Below are 23,750 nucleotides of genomic sequence, written 5' to 3'. Positions count from 1 at the left end.
GGTATCGACACACAGTGAGAGCGATGGTAAATACTCTTTAAAGAGGCATCGACAAACGGTGACAGCGATGGAAACCTTTGTTTAATGAGGTATTGACACACGGTGACAGCAATGGTAACAATTGTTTAAAGAGGTATCGACACACGGTGACAGCGATGGTAACGATTGTTTAAAGCGGTATCGACACACGTTTGACAGCGGTGGTAAGGATTGTTTAAAGTGTTATCGACACTCTGTGACAGCGGTAGCAATGATTGTTTAAATATGTATCAACACACGGTGACAGAGAAGGAAACGATTATTTAAAGAGGTATAGACACACGGTGACAGCGATGGTAACGATTGTTTAAAGTGGTATCGACACATGGTGACAGCGATGGTAGCGATTGTTTAAAGATATCGACACACGGTGACAGCGATTGTACCGATTGTTTAAAGAGGTCGCGAAACACTGTGACAAAGATGGTAACGATTGCTTAAAGAAGTATCAACACACGGTGACAGCAGTGGTAACTATTCTTTAAAGAGGTATGGACACACTTTGACAACGATGGTAAATATTCTTTAAAGAGGTATCGACAAACAGTGACAGCGATGGTAAAGGTTGTTTAAACATGTAACGACACACGGTGACAGCAATCATAATGATTGCTTAAAGAGCTATCGACACACGGTGACAGCAATCATAATGATTGCTTAAAGAGCTATCGACACACGGTGACAGCGATGGTAATGATTGTTCACAGAGGTATCAACACACGGTGACAGCAATGGTTAATATTCTTTAAAAAGGTATCGACACACGGTGACAGCGATGGTAACGATTGTTTAAAGAGGTATCGACACATGGTGTGGGCAATGGTAGTGATTGTTTAAAGAGGTATCGACACACGGTGACAGCGATGGAAACTATTGCTTAAAGAGGTATCGACACACGGTGACAGCAATGCCAACGATTCCTTAAAGAGCTATCGACACACAGTGACAGCGATGGTAGCGATTGTTTAAAGAGATATCGATACACGGTGACAGCGATGGTAATGATTGTTCACAGAGGTATCAACACACGCTGACAGCAGTGGTAACCATTCTTTAAAGAGGTATCAACACACGGTGACACCGGTGGTAACTCTTGTTTAAAGAGGTATCGACACACAGTGACAGCGGTGGTAACGATTCTTTACAGAGGTATCGACACGGCGACAGCGATGGTAACGATTCTTTACACAGGTATCGAAACACGGTAACAGCGATGGAAGCGATTGTTTACAGAGGCATCGACATGGTGACAGCGGTGGTAATGATTGTTTAAAGAGGTATCGACACACGGTGACAGCGATTGTAACTGTACATTAAAGATGTATCGACACACGGTGACAGTGATGGAAGCAATTGTTCAAATATGTATCGACACATGGTGACAGTAGTGGTAACTATTGTTTAAAGTGATATTGACACACGGTGACAGCGATGGTAACGATTCTTTAAAGAGGTATCGACACATGGTGACAGCGATGGTAGCGATTGTTTAATGAGGCATCGACACATGGTGACAGCATTGGTAACTATTGTTTAAATAGGTATCGACACACGGTGACAGTGGTGGTAACGATTGTTTAAGGAGATATCGACAAACGGTGCAGCGGTGTTAATGATTGTTTAAAAGAGGTCTCGAAACATGGTGACGGCGATGGTAACGATTGTTTAAAGAGGTATCGACACATGGAGATAGCGGTGATAAATTTTCTTTAAAGAGGTATCGACACACGGTGACAGTGATGGTAACGATTGTTTAAAGGGTTTTCGACACGGTGACAGCGGTGGTAACTATTGTTTAAAGAGATATCGACACAAGGTGACAGCGATGGTAAGTATTCTTTAAAGAGGTATCGACACACGGTGACAGCAAGGGTAACGTTTGTTTAAACATGTATCGACACACGGTGACAGCGATCGTAACGATTGTTAAAAGAGCTATCAACACACGTTGACAGCGTTGGTAATGATTGTTTAAAGAGGTATCGACACACGGTGACAGCGATGGTAATGATTGTTTAAAGAGGTATCGACACACGATGACAGCGATGGTAAGTATTCTTTAAAGAGGTATCGACACACGGCGACTGCGATGGAAACGATTGTTTAAAGCGCTATCGACACACGGTGACAGCGGTGGTAACTGTTGTTTAAAGAGTTATAGACACACGGTGACAGCGATGGTGACGATTGTTTAAAGAGGTATCGACACACGGTGACAGCGATGGAAGCAATTGTTCAAAGATGTATCGACACACGGTGACAGCGGTGGTAACTATTGTTTAAAGAGTTATAGACACATGGTGACAGCGATGGTGACGATTGTTTAATGAGGTATCGACATACGGTGAAAGCGATGGGAACGATTGTTTAATGAGGTATCAACACACAATGACAGCGATGGAAGCAATTGTTCAAAGATGTATCGACACATGGTGACAGCGGTGGTAAATATTGTTTAAAGTGATATCGACACACGGTGACAGCGATGGTAGCGATTGTTTAAAGAGGTATCGACACACGGTGTCAGCGATAGTAAAGATTGTTTAAAGAGGTATCGACACATGGAGATAGCGGTGATAAATTTTCTTTAAAGAGGTATCGACACACGGTGACAGTGATGGTAACGATTGTTTAAAGGGTTATCAACACACGGTGACAGCGGTGGTAACTATCGTTTAAAGAGGTATCGATACATGGTGACAGCGATGGTAAGTATTCTTTAAAGAGGTATCGACACACGGTGACAGCGGTGGTTGCGATTGCTTCAGGATTTATTGACAGACGGTGGCAGCGATGGTAACGGTTGTTTAAAGAGGTATCGACACACGGTGACAGGGATAGTAACGATTGTTTAAACCGGTATCGACACATGGTGACAGCGATGGTAACGATTGTTTAAAGAGGAATCGACACATGGTGACGGCGGTGGTAGCGACTATTTTAAGAGGTAATTACACACGGTGACAGCAGTGGTAATGATTCCTTAATGAGGTATCTACACACAATGACAGCGGTGGCGACTAATCTTTAAAGAGGTATCGACACACGGTGACAGCGATGGTAAATATGCTTCAAAGAGGTATTGACACACGGTGACAGCAATGGTAACGGTTGTTTAAACAGGTATCGACACACGGTGACAGCGATCGTAATGATTTCTTAAAGAGGCATCAACACACGGTGACAGCGATGGTAACGACACACGGTGACAGCGGTGGTTGCGATTGCTTAAGTAATTATACGCAAACGGTGACAGCGATGGTAACGGTTGTTTAAACAGGTATCGACACATGGTGACAGCGATCGTAATGATTGCTTAAAGAGGTATCAACACATGGTGACAGCGATGGTAACGACACATGGTGACAGCGGTGGTTGCGATTGCTTAAGTAGTTATCCGCAAACGGTGACAGCGGTGGTAACGATTGTTTAAAGATGTATCGACACTCGGTGACAGCGATGGTAATGATTGCTTAAAGAGCTATCGACACACGGTGACAGCGGTGGTAACCATTTTTTAAAGAGTTATAGACACACGGTGACAGCGATGGTGACGATTGTTTAATGAGGTATCGACAGACGGTGACAGCGATGGTAACGATTGTTTAAAGAGGTATCGACACACTGTGACAGTGATGGTAACGATTGATTAAAGATGTTTCGACACACGGTGACAGCGGTGATAACGGTTGTTTAAAGAGGTATCGTCACATGGTGACAGCGATGGTAACTATTCTTTAAGAGATATCCACACATGGTGACAGCGATGGTAACGGTTGTTTAAAGAGGTATCGACACATGGTGAGAGTGATGATAAATATTCTCTAAGAGATATCCACACATGGTGACAGCGATGGTAACGGTTGTTTAAAGAGGTATCGTCACATGGTGACAGCGATGGTAACTATTCTTTAAAGATATTTTGACACATGGTGACAGCGATGGTAACGATTGTTTAAAGAGGTATCGACACACGGTGACAGTGATGGTAACGATTGTTTAAAGAGATATCGACACACGGTGACAGCGATGGTAGTGATTGTTTAAAGAGGTATCGACACGGTGACAGCGATGGTAACTAATGTTTAAAGAGGTATCAACACATATTGCAGGGATGGCAACGATTGTTTAAAGAGGTATTGACACACGGTGTCAGCGATGGTAACGATTGTTTAAAGATGTATCGAAAAATGATGACAGCGGTGATAAATTTTCTTTAAAGAGGTATCACCACACGGTGACTGCGATGTTAACGATTGTTTAAAGTGTTATCGACACACGGTGGCAGCGGTGGTAACTATTGTTTAAAGAGGTATCGATACACGGTGACAGCGATGGAAACGATTGTTTAAAGATGAATCGACCCACGGTGACAGTGGTGGTAACTATTGTTTAAAGAATTATCGACACATTGTGACAGCGATGGTAACGAATGATTAAAGAGGTATCGACACACGGTGACAGCGGTGGTTGCGCTTGTTTAACGCGGTATCGACACACGGTGAGAGCGATGGTAAATATTCTTTAAAGAGGTATCAACACACGGTGACAGCGATGGTAACGGTTGTTTAAAGATGTATCGTCACAAGGTGACAGCGATGGCAACGATTATTTAAAGCGGTATCGACACACAGTGACGGTGATGGTAATGATTGTTTAAAGAGGTATCAACACACGGTGACAGCGATGGTAACGATTGTTTAAAGAGGAATTGACACACGGTGATAGGGATGGTAACGATTGTTTAAAGAGGTATCGACACATGGTGACAGTGATGGTCATGATTGTTTAAAGAGATATCGCCACATGGTGACAGCGATGGTAGCGATTGTTTAAAGAGGTATCGACACACAGTGACAGTGACAGTAGCGATTATTTAAAGAGGCTTCGACACACGGTGACAGCGGTGGTAACGATTGTTTAAGGAGATATCAACACACGGTGACAGCGGTGGTAATGATTGTTTAAAGATGTATCGAAACACACTGATAGCGATGGTAATGAAAGAGGTATCGACACACGGTGACAGCGATGGTAACAATTGTTTAAAGAGGTATCGACACATTGCAGGGATGGCAACGATTGTTTAAAGAGGTATCGACACACGGTGTCAGCGATGGTAATGATTGTTTAAAGATGTATCGGCACATGTTGACAGCGGTGATAAATTTTCTTTAAAGAGGTAGTGACACACGGTGACAGCAATGGTAATGATTCTTTAAAGTGTTATCGACACACGGTGACAGTGGTGGTAACTATTGTTTAAAGAGGTATCGACTCACGGTGACAGCGGTGGTTGTGATTATTTAAGGAGTTATCGACAAATGGTGACAGCGGTTGCAACGATTGTTTAAACAGGTATCGACACGGTGACAGCGGTGGTAACTATTCTTTAAAGAGGTATCGACACACGGTGGCTGCGATGGTAACGACTGTTTAAAGAGGAATTGACACACGATGACAGGGATGGTAACGATTGTGTAAAGAGGTATCGACACGCAGTGACAGTGATGGTAACGATTGTTTAAAGAGGTATCGACACATGGTGACAGCGATGGTAACAATTGCTTAAAGAGGTATCGACAAACAGTGACAGCGGTGGTAACTATTGTTTAAAGAGGTATCGACACAAGGTGACAGCGATGGTAAGTATTCTTTAACAATGTATCGACACACGATGACAGCGATGGAAGCGATTGTTTAAAGAGGTACCGACACACAGCGACAGCGATGGTAATGATTGTTCAATGAGCTATCGACACACGGTAACAGTGATGGTAACAATTGTGTAAAGAGGTATCGACACACGGTGACAGCGATGGTAACGATTGTTTAAAGTGGTATCGACACACGGTGACAGCGGTGGTTGCGATTGCTTAAGGAGTAATCTGCAAACAGTGACGGTGGTGGTAACAATTGTTTAAAGATGTATTGACACATGGTGACAGCGGTGGTAACTATTCTTTAAAGAGGTATCAACATGCAGTGACAGTGAAGGTAACGATTGTTTAAAGAGGTATCGACACATGGTGACTGCGATGGTAATGATTGCTTAAACAGGTATCAACACGCAGTGACAGTGAAGGTAATGACTGTTTAAAGAGGTATCGACACATGGTGACAGCGATGGTAACGATTGTTTAAAGAGGTATCGACACACAGTGACAGTGATAGTTGCGATTATTTAAAGAGGCTTAGACACATGGTGACAGCGTTGGTAGCGATTGTTTAAAGACGTATCGACACACGGTGACAGCGGTGCTAATGATTGTTTAAGGAGATATCGACAGACGGTGACAGCGGTGGTAATGATTGTTTAAAGATGTATCGAAACACGCTGATAGCGATGGTAACGATTGTTTAAAGAGGTATCGACACACGGTGACAGCGATGGTAACAATTGTTTAAAGAGGTATCGACATATATTGCAGGGATGGCAACGATTGTTTGAAGAGGTATCGACACGGTGTCAGCGATGGTACTGATTGTTTAAAGATGTATCGACACATGGTGACAGTGGTGATAAATTTTCTTTAAAGAGGTAGTGACACACGGTGACAGCAATGGTAACGATTCTTTAAAGTGTATTCGACACATGGTGACAATGGTGGTAACTATTGTTTAAAGAGTTATCGATACACGGTGACAGCGATGGAAACGATTGTTTAAAGAGGTATCGAAACATGGTGACAGCGATGGTAACGATTGTTTAAAGAGGTATCGACACACGGTGTCAGCGATGGTAATGATTGTTTAAAGAGATTTTGACTAACGGTGACCGCGGGCATACCGATTGTTTAAGGAGGTATCGACACATGGTGACAGCGATGGTAACGATTGTTTAACGAGGTATCGACACATGGTGACAGAGATGGTAAGGTTTGTTTAAAGAGGCATCAACACACGGTGACAGCGATGGTAACGATTGTTTAAAGACATATCGACACACGGTGACAGCGATGGTAAAGTTTGTTTAAAGAGGTATCGACACACGATGACAGAGATGGTAATGTTTGTTTAAAGAGTTATCGACACACGGTGACAGGGATGGTAGCGATTGTTTAAAGAGGTATCGACACACGGTGACCGTGATGGTACTGATTGTTTAAGGAGGTTGCGACACACGGTGACAGCAGTGGTAACAATTGTTTGAAGAGATATCGACACGCTGACAGCGATGGTAATGACTGTTTAAAGAGGTATCGACACATGGCGACAGCGATGCTAAATATCCTTTAAAGATGTATTGACACAAGGTGATAGCGGTGGTAACTATTGTTTAAAGAGGTATCGGTACACGATGACAGCGATGGTAACGATTCTTTAAAGAGGTATCGACACAAGGTGACAGCCGTGGTAACGATTGTTTAAAGAGTTATTGACGCACGGTGACAGCAATGGTAAATATTGTTTAAAGAGGTATCGACACACTGTGAAAGCGATGGTAATGACTGTTTAAAGTGGTATCGACACACGGCAACAGCGATGGTAACGATTGTTTAAAGAGGCATCGACACACGGTAACAGCGATGGTAATGATTGTTGAAAGAGTTATCGACACACGGTGACAGCTTTGGAAACGATTGTTTAATGAGGTATCGACTCACGGTGTCAGCCGTGGTAATGTTACTTTAGAGAGGTATCGACACATGGTGACAGCAATGGTAACGATTGTTTAAAGAGGTATCAACACAAGTTCACAGCGGTTGTAGGGTTCGCAAAATCCAGGAAAATACAGCCTACATTTTAAAACCCCTGAAATGGCCACATTTTTAAGAGCACAAGATGGAGTCGGCTGATCACATGACTCATTTCAGAAGGACATACCACTGCAATACCTTAAAAAACCTGAGTCACCACCGATTGGAAAATTCCAGACTGACTGCAATTGATATGGTAATAAAGGTAGCAGCAGTAACTAAGTCAAAAACAAAGGACTTGCACTTGAAAAGGTCATGTTAATCGCCAGATAAACGTAAACCCATCACTGAAATCACAGAGCACAGACAAGACCCATTATCTGCATCAAACTCAGCGGGACACGGGACATAACCCATCAGTCTGGTTTCGGCCACGATTAAAGTCGTTAAACTAAAGTACCAGCTTTTGTCAAAGTAGCCGGCCCAAAACTTTGACAAAAGAAAACCCCTGATTTGGCGCCAAAGATAAGGGCAAGGAAACGGTATAACTGTTGGGGGAAAATCGACGGGCAGAAGGTACGATCGGAGGCAGAGAACAACGAGAGGTTAAGGTTAAGTTGAACGGTTCGAGTGGAGAGGTCCGATTAGGAGGTTCGATTACGGTTCGGGGAGCACGGAGGTTCTACAAGTTCGAGCAGGAGAGCAGGTTCAGGAGCCCGTCCCAGAAGGAAGATCAATCGGGAATCCCAGAAGCTACAGGAGCACCAAGGTCGAGGACAGTTTTAAAACCCTGGTGAGCATAGAGGCCCAACTCCACCTAGCTGACCTAGTAGAGGGATACTTTAGAGACGGGAGGGTTTTAATATTAAGGGCTTTGTAATCAGGAGTGTTATTTATCCTTCGTTGTACCGCGCGCTTTCCCCACCCCCATTTTATTATACCGCAGCTAATGAATTGATGTATTTTAAGATAGTCAAAGTAATTCTTGTGTGCTTAATTTTAGTTCCCATTGGGAGGCGTGTTAATGATTTTGTCTGTGTTGCTTCTTTGTTCCCTGTGTTTTTATTCTCCTTATAAATAAGGAAACCATTAATTTTAAAACTTACCTTGTCTCACCTGATCCATTTGTCTTCTGAGTCACAAGTTGGGCCAACACATCAAGGTAGTGTGGTGATTATTTCCTATGTTTAATAAGAAGTATTGTGATTGGTGAATGGGGTGGTTGTTCTCTGTGTTAGTAAGAAGTATTGTAATTGGTTGTTTGTTTCGACCTTGAGATATATGCTGTAAACTCATTGGTAGTGGATGTCAGGTGATTTGTGGTGGCCATCTTAAATTCAGTTCCCTCCAGTCATGGTTGGAGACTGGTGTTGAAAGATGTGCTACTGGATTTTTAAAGTTAATAAAGCCTAGATTAGAAAGGCAAATCTATTCTTTATTTCAGGTAGTCTGGCAATAAGTCCAGTGTCTAGAATCAGTGAGGGGGGAGTGCTTCGAAACCGCTCATGAACAGTGTGAAATCAAGAATCGATCTCGCACACCACAAGCTTGTTAAAAAGACCCCTTACAGAATGGCGACCATGGCAGGACACTGGCTACAGACCCCTTGTGTGGTGGACAAAGACTCGGGTGAGACAGATGTGATGGAGGACAGGTTATCCTCCTACGTGTGTGGTAAAGTAAACGTTGCAAAAAAATGGGTATGCGACCTGTTAGGGGCCGAGTGTCCCCTAGAGGCAGCCGCCCAGTGGACGGCTAGTAAAGAGCACCGCAAGGGCATTGAAAAAGCGGTATGGCTTATGTGTTTTAAAAAGCAGGTTCTGATACTGGACCAAGCAGTGGCCAGTAAGGAAACTAAAATAAGGCATTTGTCCTGGGAGCTGCAGGTAAAAGTTGCAGCGGAAGGGAAGGTGCTAGTGGCCCTGGAGGCTGTAAGCCAGGAGAGGGCAGCGATGGTCCAGGACCATCGGGGGAAGGTAGAGCACATGGAAAGCCAGACTGCTGAAGTGCAGCGTGAGCACCAGGCCAGGGTAGAAAGGCTGGAGGGGAGCGCTAGGTTCAGGGCAGAACACGTAGAATATCAGGCAAGAGAATCCAGGAAGAAAGAGGAGATTAAAGACGGAGATTAGCCGCCTCATGGGGGAACTGAAGGCACAGGAGGAAAAGGTAGGTGAAGTAAAAGCAGCCTATAAGCTGGCCTGCGCTCGGGGGTTTGAGGAGGCAGACCACGGCCCCTGTAGGCAGGAAATAGAAAGCCTGAATATGGCGTTGGCCAGGGCCAAGGGGATGATATGCCTCATTAGCCCCAAGGTCGGCCAGGCTGAGTTCAACGGCAACCCAAGCAGGGAAGTCCCGCAGGCAGCCCCCAGAGCAACACGGGTTAGGGAACCAGAGGTTTCACAGCTACCACCCATAGCCCCTAGTTTTCCAGAGGTCTGGGATAAGGAGGGGGTGGAGGATGAAGACTTCAAGGTAGACCAGGATAGCCCGAGAGAGAATCAGGGACCGGGACTGGTGTACCCCATGACACAACGAAGGTACGGACCACCCGGTGAGGACGGGGAACCTGGGGACCTCCAGAACCAATTCCTGGTGCCACACAGTGCGCAACAGTTGCGCTCCATGGTGAGCTACATCCCCAAGCTCACCATGAAGGGGGACCCTTCTCTTCACTTTAGGGAGATAGAACAGGCAGCCTTTGTTAACGACTGCGACGAGGCAGAGCAGACCAAGATGCTGTTGTTCTCCCTGAGTAGCGATCTCCTCCAGACGCTACCCGATGGGTGTAAGAGGGGTCAGGAAAATTATGAGGGGCTGAGGGATGAGTTCCTGGAGGCCATGGGGATGAACGAGGGGAGTCCGTTCACCCGGGTGGAGAAAACAGTCCAGCTCCCCGGGGAATCCCCGCAGGCATTCGCGGACAGGCTGTGGCCAGTCTACCGGGGTGCGTGCCCGGGAATGCTGGCGCGAGCGAACCTGAACAGGGACCAGTTAGTCCACTGGCTCAGGTGCCTGATGAATAACTCCCTGCCCCGCGTTTGAATGCAGGCAATGGCCTGGTTCGACCCCCGAAACACTCTGACCACGGAGGCGACGGTGATCCGCCAACTCACCGTCACCTTTAGAAACGTGGGGGATAGTGAGACACCCCAGCAAAAAGGGAAGGTTTGTGAGGTCAGGCCTGGTGACCAGCCCCGTAAAGAGTGGCGTCAGGAAGGGAGTCGTCCCAACCAAGGCAGACAAACGTGCTACGGTTGCGGGAAGGAGGGGCATTGGCGCAGGGACTGTAAGAATCCCTGGAAGGACACAAGGGGAAAGGTCCCCACAGCCCCAGCCCAAGCCCAGGCCACACCCCCGACCCCTGCCCCAGAGAGAGAGACGGAGTCAACTGTGCCTCCAGAGCTGCTGGAGGCGCTGCTGGCTTCGGTGAGATCGTTTGTCCTCACCAAGGGAAAAGTAGCAGCTACCACCGGTCCGGCGGTTCCCCCAACCCCTTCCCAAAGTGGCCAGCAATGACTGGAGCCTGCGCAGCCCGTCTACCTATGTGCGCTTCGGTACGACGGATGGAAGAGAAAAACTGCAGGGGGGCTGCAGCCTCAGGTCACACAGGCAGGACGAGCAGCCTGCGTGAGGGGAGGAGTTGTCCCATCCACACGGGAGACTCCCCCATTGTTCTGGGACCAAAGAGGGGAGGAGCCGGAGGTCCTAGGTCCTGTCCCTGGTCACAGGAGAGGGGAGGAGCCGGAGGTCCTAGGTCCTGTCCCTGGTCACAGGAGAGGGGAGGAGCCGAAGGTCCTAGGTCCTGTCCCTGGTCACAGGAGAGGGGGGGAGCCGGAGGTCATAGGTCCTGTCCCTGGCCACAGGAGAGGGGAGGAGCCGGAGGTCCTAGGTCCTGTCCCTGGTCACAGGAGAGGGGGGGAGCCAGCAAGGTTAGGTCCCACCCTGGTTTTTAGGAAGGAAGCCGAGTCGGAGGACGAAGGTCCCGCCCCCGACTGCGGTGAAGGGGAGGAGCCGGAGGTCTTAGGTCTTGCCCCTGAGTACAGCATCAGAGAGGTGGCGTCTGGGGGCAGAGACTCTCAACCTGGAGTCCCAGGTAGCGGAGAGGTGCCTGCCGCTGACCCAGAGCCTAGGGAGGCGGAGCCTGCGGGAGGAAGCCCACAGCCGGCAGTCGTGGGGAAGCCACGGGCTGCAGCCAGGGCCAAAGCTCCAGCCAAGGGTCCGACCCACAACGAAGCCTCACATGTGGTGACCCTCAGATGGTCAAATAGGAAACTGCAACCGAGGAAGGTTTGGTCGCCGGCTTCCACAAAAGGGACCCCCCGGAAGAAAGCTGCGGGAAGTTTAAACGGTCCACAGCCAGCAGCCACGGGCGGCCAGGGACCAGCAGCTGAGACCGATGTGGGAACGCAGCAGGGGGAGGCCTGCGACGGTCCCCACAGGTTATAAGCTGGCCGTCCGGAGACGGGCGGCAGATGTATATATATATATATATAGTTTGGGGGTAATAAGGTTAGTTTTATTGTAATTTTGGTAAATAAGTAAGTGGTCTTCTGGAAGTATGGTAGCACTTTGGAGCGATAGAATGTGGCAAGTTTTAGGCGAGCTAGGGTCGCGGGACCCACTCACCCTGCACCCAAGCCAAGGAGCCCAGGGAGCCCGGCTCGAAACCTTTTTTTATCTCTCCGCCAGATAGTAACAAGATGATGCCAGTAGGAGGCATCATCCTCGCGGCCCTGGTGGGCCTCAACGTCGCCTGGAGGGGAGAGACGGAGGATCACCGTATCTTTGGCTGCTCCGGGGAAACTGCGCCTCTGGCCCACGACGGGCAGGGCCTGCGTGAAGCAGAGGAAGTCGCTGGGTACACCCACGAGGGCAACTGGCCCGGATGGCTGGGGTCGAACTCCACGAAATATTCGAGCGAGACTGGCTTCGCCTATGGAGAGGTCTCTCTGTCGTGTCCTCGGATCAAGATCCAGGCCACGCAGATTAGTGTGACCATGGGGAAGCATATTTGCCTAACCTGCAGGGGGAATGTCCCCCTGGATAGGTGGTGGTGGCTCAGTAAACTGAGCAGGGACATGGGGAACCCCAGAGTAAAGTGGGACAGGTTAGGGAACGACACCGGACTATCACAGCGACCCAGGGAGGGTTGACAGTGTGCTGGGATAAATGGTGGGAACCCGATCAGGGGATTTACGTGTGTATGTGGGGTTCAGAGAAAGTCTGCCCCACAGGTGTTTCCATCATTTTCCACAGCCAGTGGCAAGATAACGGGAGGGGGATAGACTGGGAATCGCGCTTGGACGCATGCGCATCCCCTACTCCCCAATCGCGGTTAATGCCACTGAGCTAGTGACCCGCCCCCGACAGCCCCTGCCCACAACCCAGACACCACGGATGGTAGCAGAGGGATGCCCCACCACCACCAAGGGACCAGGGAACGGGTTAGTATTAGTTCCCACTGACCAAATGGCCTATCAGGGGGTCCATTATGCGGTGGCCTCGGTCATCCTCAACCTGACCGAGGTGCACCTGCCGGAATGGTGCCCTGTAGAAACGGCAAGGCTGTATCAGGCCCTGCTGAAAGAGACCCTGCAGAAGTTTTACGAGTTTGACTTCGCGGGGGTCAATAGAACCGAACTCTACACCGAGGGCCACAAGGAATGGGAGCAAGTGGGGAGACAAAGAAGGGGCGCCGTGAATGACTGGTTCACAGGGTTCAACACTGGGTCATCCATCATAAATAGTATGGACGACATCGAATTACAACGGCAGGTTAATGGGTTAAAGACGCAGTTGAAGGGGATCCTCACGGACGAAAACCGGATGGTAGGTTCGGAGCTCCATGAGGATCTGGCTATGGCTCTCCATTTAAAGGAGATCATAGCAGAGCTGGAGAAGCAGGCTCGGACGGTCAACGCTCTCATTAGGGAGGACAGGAACGCCTCAGATCAGGCTGCCCAGAATGAGGTGTGCGTACTGTACGGGGCATGGTTGCTGGGCGAGGGCCGCAGCAATCTGGAGGACTTAAAACAGGGTTTGGTCCCCTCCTGGATCAGCAACAAGCACCTCGCAGCCCTCCACCCCTTTGAGAACGCGTTGAGTCCGTGCCAGCTCCGGTTCACTTCTGAGGCCTACCCAGTCCCTGTGGACTGTGGTCGCTCCAACCACACCATCATGGGGGTCATCGTGTGGATCCCAGTAATGAGTAGGGCGGCCCGACCTGCGCCGGTGTATAGGGTGGTGAACATTGGAGTCATTCGGGGGGGAGCACACGTCCGTTTCACAGCGGTCCCACCCTACGTCATTAAGTGGGAGCATGCTATGACGGGTACTGACCTCTCGGGGTGCTGTAGCCGGGGAGCACACATAATCCTGTGTCCCCTGCACTTGAATGCCTATTCAACACCACAGTGCGGGTTCAGTTCTGCTGACGCTAACCCTATCAATTGCATCATGGAAGCCATGGCACAGGGCCATGTTCCCCCACAGGTGGCATACATAGGAGGTGGGACATACTGTGTCACCACCGCAGCGTCCCACTACCGGCACGGCTGGTGCGCGGTCAGTGAAAGCAGCTTCTGTTTCAAACCCAAGGCAGTAGTTCAAGTGGCACAGCTGTGGATTATCCCGATCCCTGAGCCATCCACTGTTCACCTCACTGTCAAGGAGAACTTCATCGATCTCCAGAAGTACGTGGCCCACTTTGGTTTCATAATTCCCCCTCTCCCAGAATATCTAACCGAACTGCTGAAAGCAGTTACTGTCTCCCAAAAGCACTTCTATACTTTAGAGCAGAAGACCATCGACATAGGGGCAAACATCCTAGACATAGTGGTTCCACCATGGTGGGACCTCTTTGATAATATAGAGATCTCATCATGGGTCAGACTGGCTTCCCACGTTTTAGTGGTGTGCCAGATAGGGATCGTTCTGTACCTGGTCTGTGTCCAGTGCAGGAGGAAGGGACACGACAGGGAGTTCCCTAGTCAGCAGACTTGGCGGGACCACTATGTCAGCATAAACGGGGACTCGCCCGTGTAACTACCTTATTTTCCCATCTGTTTTTTTGTGTATTATAATAAAGATTGTGTTGCGTCGGGTTATGGCTCTAATGCGAGTCTGCACGTAGTATAAATGTTTCTCCGGTGGGGGATATCTACTCAACTCCATTTTTGGGATGAGGAAAGTGCATGTGCAAGGTACATTCCATAGTCAGGTAAACTACGGGGAAGGTCAGCTGGGGAGGGAACGGATGTATGCTCACCCTAAAACATTCATGATACAAAAAGACGATTCAAGGTGTCCATTGTATCACAGGGGGGGCTGTAGGATTCGCAAAATCCAGGAAAATACAGCCTACATTTTAAAACCCCTGAAATGGCCACATTTTTAAGAGCACAAGATGGAGTCGGCTGATCACATGACTCATTTCAGAAGGACATACCACTGCAATACCTTAAAGAAACCTGAGTCACCACCGATTGGAAAATTCCAGACTGACTGCAATTGATATGGTAATAAAGGTAGCAGCAGTAACGAAGTCAAAAACAAAGGACTTGCACTTGAAAAGGTCATGTTAATCGCCAGATAAACGTAAACCCATCACTGAAATCACAGAGCACAGACAAGACCCATTATCTGCATCAAACTCAGCGGGACACGGGACATAACCCATCAGTTTGCTTTCGGCCACGATTAAAGTCGTTAAACTAAAGTACCAGCTTTTGTCAAAGTAGCCGGCCCAAAACTTTGACAAAAGAAAACTCCTGATTTGGCACCAAAGATAAGGGCAAGGAAACGGTATAACTGTTGGGGGAAAATCAACGGGCAGAAGGTACGATCGGAGGCAGAGAACAACGAGAGGTTAAGGTTAAGTTGAACGGTTCGAGTGGAGAGGTCCGATTAGGAGGTTCGATTACGGTTCGAGGAGCACGGAGGTTCTACAAGTTCGAGCAGGAGAGCAGGTTCAGGAGCCCGTCCCAGGAGGAAGATCAATCGGGAATCCCAGAAGCTACAGGAGCACCAAGGTCGAGGACAGTTTTAAAACCCTGGTGAGCATAGAGGCCCAACTCCACCTAGCTGACCTAGTAGAGGGATACTTTAGAGATGGGAGGGTTTTAATATTAAGGGCTTTGTAATCGGGAGTGTTATTTATCCTTCATTGTACCGCGCGCTTTCCCCACCCCCGTTTTATTATACCGCAGCTAATGAATTGATGTATTTTAAGATAGTCAAAGTAATTCTTGTGTGTTAAATTTTAGTTCCCATTGGGAGGCGTGTTAATGATTTTGTCTGTGTTGCTTCTTTGTTCCCTGTGTTTTTATTCTCCTTATAAATAAAGAAACCATTAATTTTAAAACTTGCCTTGTCTCACCTGATCCATTTGTCTTCCGAGTCACAAGTTGGGCCAACACATCAAGGTAGTCTGGCAATAAGTCCAGTGTCTAGAATCAGTGAGGGGCGAGTGCTTCGAAACCGCTCACGAGCAGTGTGAAATCAAGAATCGATCTCGCACACCACAAGCTCGTTAAAACGACCCCTTACACGGTGGTAACTATTGTTTAATGAGGTATTAGCACATGGTGACAGCGATGGTAACTATTCTTTAAAGAGGTATCGACACACGGTGACAGTGGTGGTAACTATTGTTTAATGAGGTATCGACACACGGTGACAGCGATGGTATCTATTTGTTGTGTCTGTGTGTTGATAGAGACACTGAAGACAGGAGTTGGTTTCATAGGTGTTTACTGAACAAAGTCTGGAGGGTAACTAACGGAGACAACACAATATACAGGCTTATATATCCCGAGTTGCCATTACTGGCATTACAGTACACATGGGGCTCTTAAAGGCACATACACTACAATTCCTCCCCTTTTAGCCAACCAGTACATAATATTTTAAGTAATTATTAATTACATGTTACAAGAAAAATAATCTATACATTGCTGCAGTTAATTAATTATAAGTCAGTCTCTCTGGAGGCTTCCTGACTTGGTCCGGATAATGCCTCGGTGGTGTAGTAGTTTCTGGTGGTGTAGAAGGTTCTTTTGGCAAGGCTGATTCGGCTTGAATGCTAGTGTCGGGTTCATCGGGTTCCAGTATCACCGGATCGGAGGTAGATATGGGTATCTCTACTTCATCGTTAGGCGTATAGAGTTGTGGTGTAGGTTGTCCCTTTTCAGATGACTCTATGATTTGGTCAGCATGGCGCCTTATTATGCTTTCTCCAATGTCCACGGTATACATCAGCGATCCTAGTCGTGTGCAGAAAGTTCCAGGCTGCCATTTCTCGGTACAGTAGTCCCGGGCCAAAACTTGTTGACCTATCTGGAAGGTTCTAGTTGGCCTTTCATTCATGCCTTGAAATTGCCGGTTCTCCACGTCCCTTCTGATGTTGGGCTTGATCAAATCCAGCCGGCATCTTAGGCTTCTATTGAAGAACATCATGGCGGGAGTTTGGTTTGTAACCATATGTGTTGCATTCCTGTATGCAAACAAGAAGTTATCCACCTTGTGCTGAAGTTTTATGTCTTCATTACCCATGGCCTTTATGGCCTTCTTGAAGGTCTGGACAAACCTTTCAGCCAATCCATTGGTGGCGGGATGGTATGGGGCGGACGTGTAGTGCTTAACTCCATTGTTTTTTAAGAACTTCCTGAATTCTTCGGACACAAATTGCGGTCCATTATCAGAACAGATCTGTTCCGGCAGCCCATTCCTGGCAAATATGGTCCTTAATACTGTGATGGTTTTTTCCGTGGTGGTGGAGGACATCTTTATTACCTCCGGCCACTTGGAGTGTGCATCAACCGCGATTAAGAACATTGAGTCCATAAATGGACCAGCAAAGTCGATGTGTACCCTTTGCCAGGGAGATGAGGGCCACTCCCATGGATGTAGAGGGGCTTGGGGTGGAGCGTTTTGGGCCTTCTGGCATCCTAGGCAGCTCTTGGTCATTTCTTCGATGTCTCCATCGATACCTGGCCACCATGCAAACGCTCTGGCTAGGTTCTTCATTTTCGCTCCACCCAGATGCCCCTCGTGAAGCTCCTTTACTACTTTATCCTGGACTTTGGGTGGAATCACCACTCTGGATCCACACATCAAGGTTCCTCGGCACACTGACAGCTGTTCTATTCTTTGCGAGAATGCTGGCAACAGTGGTTCACCATGTGCTGGCCATCCCTTCACCGTTAAGTCGTAGACTCATGAGAGAGTCGGGTCATTTCTCGATTCCTTTTCAATGGCATGATTTGTTACTGGTAGACATTCCACTATGGCTGAGTGGAACATATCCACTGGGTCTACTGTAGGTGCCTCTTCTACCATTGGCAACGGTAGGCGCGATTAACCATCAGCATTCCCATGGTGTTTTGATCCTTTGTATTCTATGTTGTATTGGTGTGCCCCTAGAAAAAGGCTCCACCTCTGTAGCCTTTGCGCTGTAATAATGGGAACACCCTTTTTAGGGTTGAATATGGAGATGAGGGGTTGATGGTCAGTCAACAAGGTAAATTTTTGTCCGTGTAGGTAATGGTTGAATTTCTTCACTCCCCATACCAGGCTGAGTGCTTCCCTGTCGATTTGGGCATAGTTACGCTCAGCTGAGTTCAATGAGTGTGACGCAAAAGCTATCGGCCGTTCTGAGCCATCAGGGAATTTATGCGATAATACTGCTCCTATGGCGTAAGGGGATGCATCGCACGCCAGTCTGATTGGCAGTGATGGGTTGTAATGAGCCAAAACTTCTTTGGATGTGATTAAGTCTTTGCATTTATGGAAGGCACGTTTACAGTCTTCGCTCCATTTCCAAATTACTCCTGTTTGTAGCAGTTCATTAAGAGGGTGTAGAAGAGTTGATAAGTTCGGTAAAAATTTATGATAGTTATTTATTAATCCTAGGAACGACCTTAATTGTGAAACATTTTCAGGTGCTGGGGCTTTTATGACCGCTTCAATTTTTTCAGGTGACTTATGCAACCCTTATTAATTATGTGGCCACAATATGATATTTGATTTTGGAAAAATTCGCACTTGGGGCGATTTGCTCGTAGGCCCTGTTCTCTCAGCCTAGTGAGCACCTGCTCCAAATTGGCAAGGTGCTCGTTGTTGTTTTCTCCTGTTACAAGGATGTCGTCTAGGTAGCATTGAGTCCCCGGAATCCCTTGGAGGACTTGCTCCATAGCACTTTGCCAGATAGCTGGAGCGGATGCTACGCCGAAAACCAGTCGATTGTACTGGTACAGACCTTTGTGTGTATTTATCGTGAGATATTTTTTAGAGGCCTCTTCAACCTCCATCTGTAGATATGCCTGTGACAAGTCAATTTTGGTGAAACGTTTCCCTCCGGATAATGAGGCGAAAATATCTTCTATCCTCGGAAGAGGATACTGTACCGTGTGAAGGATCGGGTTTACGGTCACCTTGAAGTCTCCACAGATGCGAATTTTTCTCTGTTCATCAAATTTATCATTATTCAATGCTTTCTTCATGACTGGGACGATGGGTGTTGCCCACTCACTCCAATCTATTTTAGATAATACGCCTGCCTTTTCCAAATTCTCCAGCTCTGCCTCGACTGCTGGACGAATTGCGTATGGCACCGGTCTTGCCTTAAAAAACTTGAGAATTGCTGCATCTTCCACTTTTATTGAGGCGGTGATGCCTTTCAAGGTTCCTAGTTTCTCTTGAAACACTTCCTTGGCGTTGGCCAAGATGTCTTTTAATCATTCAGGTATGACGTCATCGTCATTTTTTTCCTTACTGGTCACTGTCAGTGCCTGAATGGAATGCCAGTCTAAACGTATTTTCCTGATCCATTCACGTCCCAACAGTGGTGGACCACCATCTTGTAGAACGTATAAATACAACTTCTGTATTTCCTTGCCGTTGTATACAACAGGCACCCTTATTTTTCCTTTGGGGCATACTTTCTGCCCCGTATATGTTTTCAAGATAATGGATGTGTCTTTTAAAGGTATATGCGGAAATAGCCATTCATAATCCCATCGATTTATGACGGTCAGAGCTGATCCTGTATCTAGCTCCATTTTAACTGGGGACCCTGCTATTGTGAGGATAACCCAAATGGTCTGGTAATCTTCTTTGGCAATTACATTATGTAATTTGAGACAGCTTAGTCTCTTGTTTCCGGAGTCGCTATCGCTCTTCTGGTCTTCGGAGCTGCTGTCCGTCATCATTTGTACCTTTCTGTGCTTGTCCTTATTGATTTCTTTTATTTTAGTGAATTTTTTTTTCCAGATCGGCATACACGTGTAATGTGTCCCATCTTTCCGCATTGCCTGCATGCTTTGTCCTTGAACCAGCAGTCCCTCTGGTCATGGGTGGATCTGCCACAGCGATAACATCTCTCGAAACCCCGTGTCATTTCATGGGTGCCGAAGTCCTGTGGCTTTTGCTGTATCTCTGCAGCTCCTCTTGCACTGAAAGCCTTGTCCAGTGTTAAATCTTTCTCAGAAAGTAGCCTTTTTTGTGTTCCTACACTTAGGAGACCGCAGCCGAATTTGTCTCGTAGAGAATCTGTCAGTCCTGCCCCGAATTGGCAGTGTAGGGTATCAACAATCTCATTAAAATTCTTGTTCATCGGTTCGGCTGGAGTGATTAAGTTTCGTAACAGTTTGTATGTCTTTGCGCCCATTAGATTTAAAAGTACTGAAGCTTTTTTTTCATCTTCTACTCCATTTACGGTGCAATATACCTCCACTCTTTCCACATATGTGGTCCAATCCTCTATCTCGTTATCAAAAGCATCAATATTGCCAGAATTAGGCATCCTAGAATAAAAATGGCGCTTCCCGCGCTTTTCTTTCTTTTCTGCAGAAAAGATATGGCGCTTCCCGCGCTTCCCCACCGCTGCTGCCGATGACAACACCGTTTCCCGCGGTTTCCATTCTTTTTATTTATTTATTTACAGTTGGAGACTCGTTCCCGCCGGTCTCTCTTTCTAGGTCCGAACGCCGACCTGCTTGCAGCGCCGGCTGTCTCCCGAGTGCTCCCTCCCCGTCTGTTACTGCCTGCCTTCGCCTTAGCTGCAGAGCCAGCCGCTGGAGCCCCAGCCTGATGCCCAGGAAGGATTACCGCAGTACCTGCCACCAGCTTGGCCAGCTGGTGAAACCACAGCTTCTTTCACTTTCTTGATTCTTCCTCAACTCTGGATGCCAGAGGAATCGATGTCCTTGAGGTGCTGCCGAATTGCAGGTAAGTCCGTTTCCACTTCGTCGCCACTGCTGTGTCTGTGTGTTGATAGAGACACTGAAGACAGGAGTTGGTTTCATAGGTGTTTACTAAAAAAAGTATGGAGGGTAACTAACGGATACAACACAATATACAGGCTTATATAGCCCGAGTGGCCATTACCGGCATTACAGTACACATGGGGCTCTTAAAGGCACATACAATACTTAAAAGAAGTATTGACACACAGTGACAGCGATGGAAACAATTGTTCAAAGAGGTATCGACATACGGTGACACCGGTGGTAACTATTGTTTAAAGAGGTATCGACACACGGTGACAGCGATGGTAACGACTGTTTAAAGAGGTATCAACACACGGTGACAGCAATGCTAAATATCCTTTAAAGATGTATTGACACAAGGTGACAGCGGTGGTAACTATTGTTTAAAGAGATATCGGTACACGGTGAGAGCGATGGTAACGATTCTTTAAAGAGGTATCGACACACGGTGACAGCGATGGTAACGATTGTTTAAAGAGGTATCGACACACGGTGACAGCGATGGTAATGATTTTTTAAAGAGGTTTCGATGAACGGTGACCGCGGGTGTACCGATTGTTTAAGGAGGTATCGACACACGGTGACAGCGATGGTAACGATTGTTTAAAGAGGTATTGACACACGATGACAGAGATGGTCCTGTTTGTTTAAAGAGTTATCGACACATGGTGACAGGGATGGTAGCGATTGTTTAAGGAGGTAGCGACACACGGTGACAGCGATGGTAACGATTGTTTAAAGAGGTATCGACACAGGGTGACAGAGATGGTAAGGTTTGTTTAAAGAGGTATCGACACACGGTGACAGCGATGGTAACGATTGTTTAAAGACATATCGACACACGGTGACAGCAATGGTAAAGATTGTTTAAAGAGGTATTGACACACGATGACAGAGATGGTCCTGTTTGTTTAAAGAGTTATCGACACACGGTGACAGGGATGGTAGCGATTGTTTAAGGAGGTAGCGACACACGGTGACAGCAGCGGTAACAATTGTTTGAAGAGATATCGACACGCTGACAGCGATGGTAATGACTGTTTAAAGAGGTATCGACACATGGTGACAGCGATGGTAACGACTGTTTAAAGAGGTATCGACACATGGTGACAGCGATGCTAAATATCCTTTAAAGATTTATTGACAAGGTGATAGCGGTGGTAACTATTGTTTAAAGAGGTATCGGTACATGATGACAGCTATGGTAACGATTCTTTAAAGAGTTATCGACACACAGTAACAGCAATGGTAAATATTGTTTATAGAGGTATCGACGCACTGTGACAGCGATGGTAACGATTGTTTAAAGAGGCATTGACACACGGTGACAGAGATGGTAATGATTCTTTAAAGAGGTATCGACATGGTGACAGCGGTGGAAACAATTTTGTAAAGAGGTATCGACACACGATGATAGAGGTGGTAACAATTCTTTAAAGAGGTATTGACACACAGTGACAGCAATGGTAATGACTGTTTAAAGTGGTATCGACACACGTCGACAGCGATGGTAACGATTGTTTAAAGAGGTATGGACACACGGTAACAGCGATGGTAATGATTGTTTAAGGAGGTATCGACTCACGGTGACAGCCGTGGTAATGGTTCTTTAGAGAGGTATCGACACATGGTGACAGCAATGGTAACAATTGTTTAAAGAGGTATCGACACATGGTGACAGCGATGCTAAATATCCTTTAAAAAGATGTATTGACACAAGGTGATAGCAGTGGTAACTATTGTTTAAAGAGGTATCGGTACACGATGAGAGCGATGGTAGCAATTCTTTAAAGAGGTATCGACACACGGTGACAGCGGTGGTAACGATTATTTAAAGAGTTATCGACACACGGTCACAGCAATCGTAAATATTGTTTAAAGAGGTTTCAACACACTGTGACAGCGATAGTAACGATTGTTTAAAGAGGTATTGACACACGGTGACAGAGATGGTAATGATTCTTTAAAGAGGTATCGACATGGTGACAGCGGTGGAAACAATTCTGTAAAGAGGTATCGACACACGGTGATAGAGGTGGTAACAATTGTTTAACGAGGTATCGACACACCGTGATAGCGATGGTAACAATTCTTTAGAGGTATCGACACACGGTGACAGCGATGTTAATGATTGTTTAAAGAGGTATCGACACACGGTGACAGCGATGGTAGCGATTGTTTAAAGAGGTCTCGATACACGGTCGCAGCAATGGCAGCGGATGTTTAAATAGGTCTCGACACACTGTGACTCCGATGGAAGCGATTGTTTAAAAAGGTACTGACACACGGTGCCAGCGATGGTAGCGATTGTTAAAGGAAGTATCGGCACATGGTGACAGTGGTGGAAATGGCTGTTTAAAGAGATATCGACACACTGTGACAGCGATGGTAATGATTGTTTAAAGAGGTATCGACACACGGTGACAGCGGTGGTAACGATTGTTTAAAGAGGTATTGACACATGGTGACAGCGTTGGTAAATATTCTTTAAAGAGGTATCGACACAAGTTGACAGCGATGATAATTATTCTTTAAAGACGTATCGACACTCAGTGACAGTGATGGTAACGGTTGTTTAAAGAGGTATCGACACACGGTGACAGCGATGGTAGCGATTGTTTAAAGAGCTCTCGACACACAGTGACAGCGATGGTAGCGATAGTTTAAATAGGTCTCAACACACTGTGACTGCGATGGAAACGATTGTTTAAAGAGGTATCAACAAAAGATGACAGAGACGGTAACGATTGTTTAAAGAGGTATCGACACAGTTTGACAATGATGGTAATGATTGTGTAAAGAG

General features: G+C 46.8%; 1 protein-coding gene across 1 annotated transcript in view; it reads left to right on the top strand.

The window, feature by feature from the left end:
- The first annotated feature begins 1,034 nt into the window (after window positions 1-1,034).
- LOC147102547 (uncharacterized) overlaps window positions 1,035-23,750 on the top strand; it is a 75,361-nt gene continuing 52,645 nt past the window's right edge. Inside the window, exons 1-5 of the mRNA XM_085964076.1 lie at window positions 1,035-1,056; window positions 1,143-1,297; window positions 3,163-3,231; window positions 3,320-3,457; window positions 5,351-5,420. Of these exons, the coding sequence (XP_085820202.1) occupies window positions 1,035-1,056; window positions 1,143-1,297; window positions 3,163-3,231; window positions 3,320-3,457; window positions 5,351-5,420 (454 nt within the window). The remainder of the gene's footprint in view (window positions 1,057-1,142; window positions 1,298-3,162; window positions 3,232-3,319; window positions 3,458-5,350; window positions 5,421-23,750) is intronic.

The sequence above is a fragment of the Somniosus microcephalus genome, chromosome 21, assembly GCF_052327205.1.
Source record: "Somniosus microcephalus isolate GS21.2 chromosome 21, FLI_Smic_1.0, whole genome shotgun sequence".
In the NCBI taxonomy this organism is placed as follows: Eukaryota; Metazoa; Chordata; class Chondrichthyes; order Squaliformes; family Somniosidae; genus Somniosus; species Somniosus microcephalus.
The sequence above is the reverse complement of the archived record's forward strand: the minus strand, read 5'-3'. Positions and strand labels throughout refer to the sequence as shown.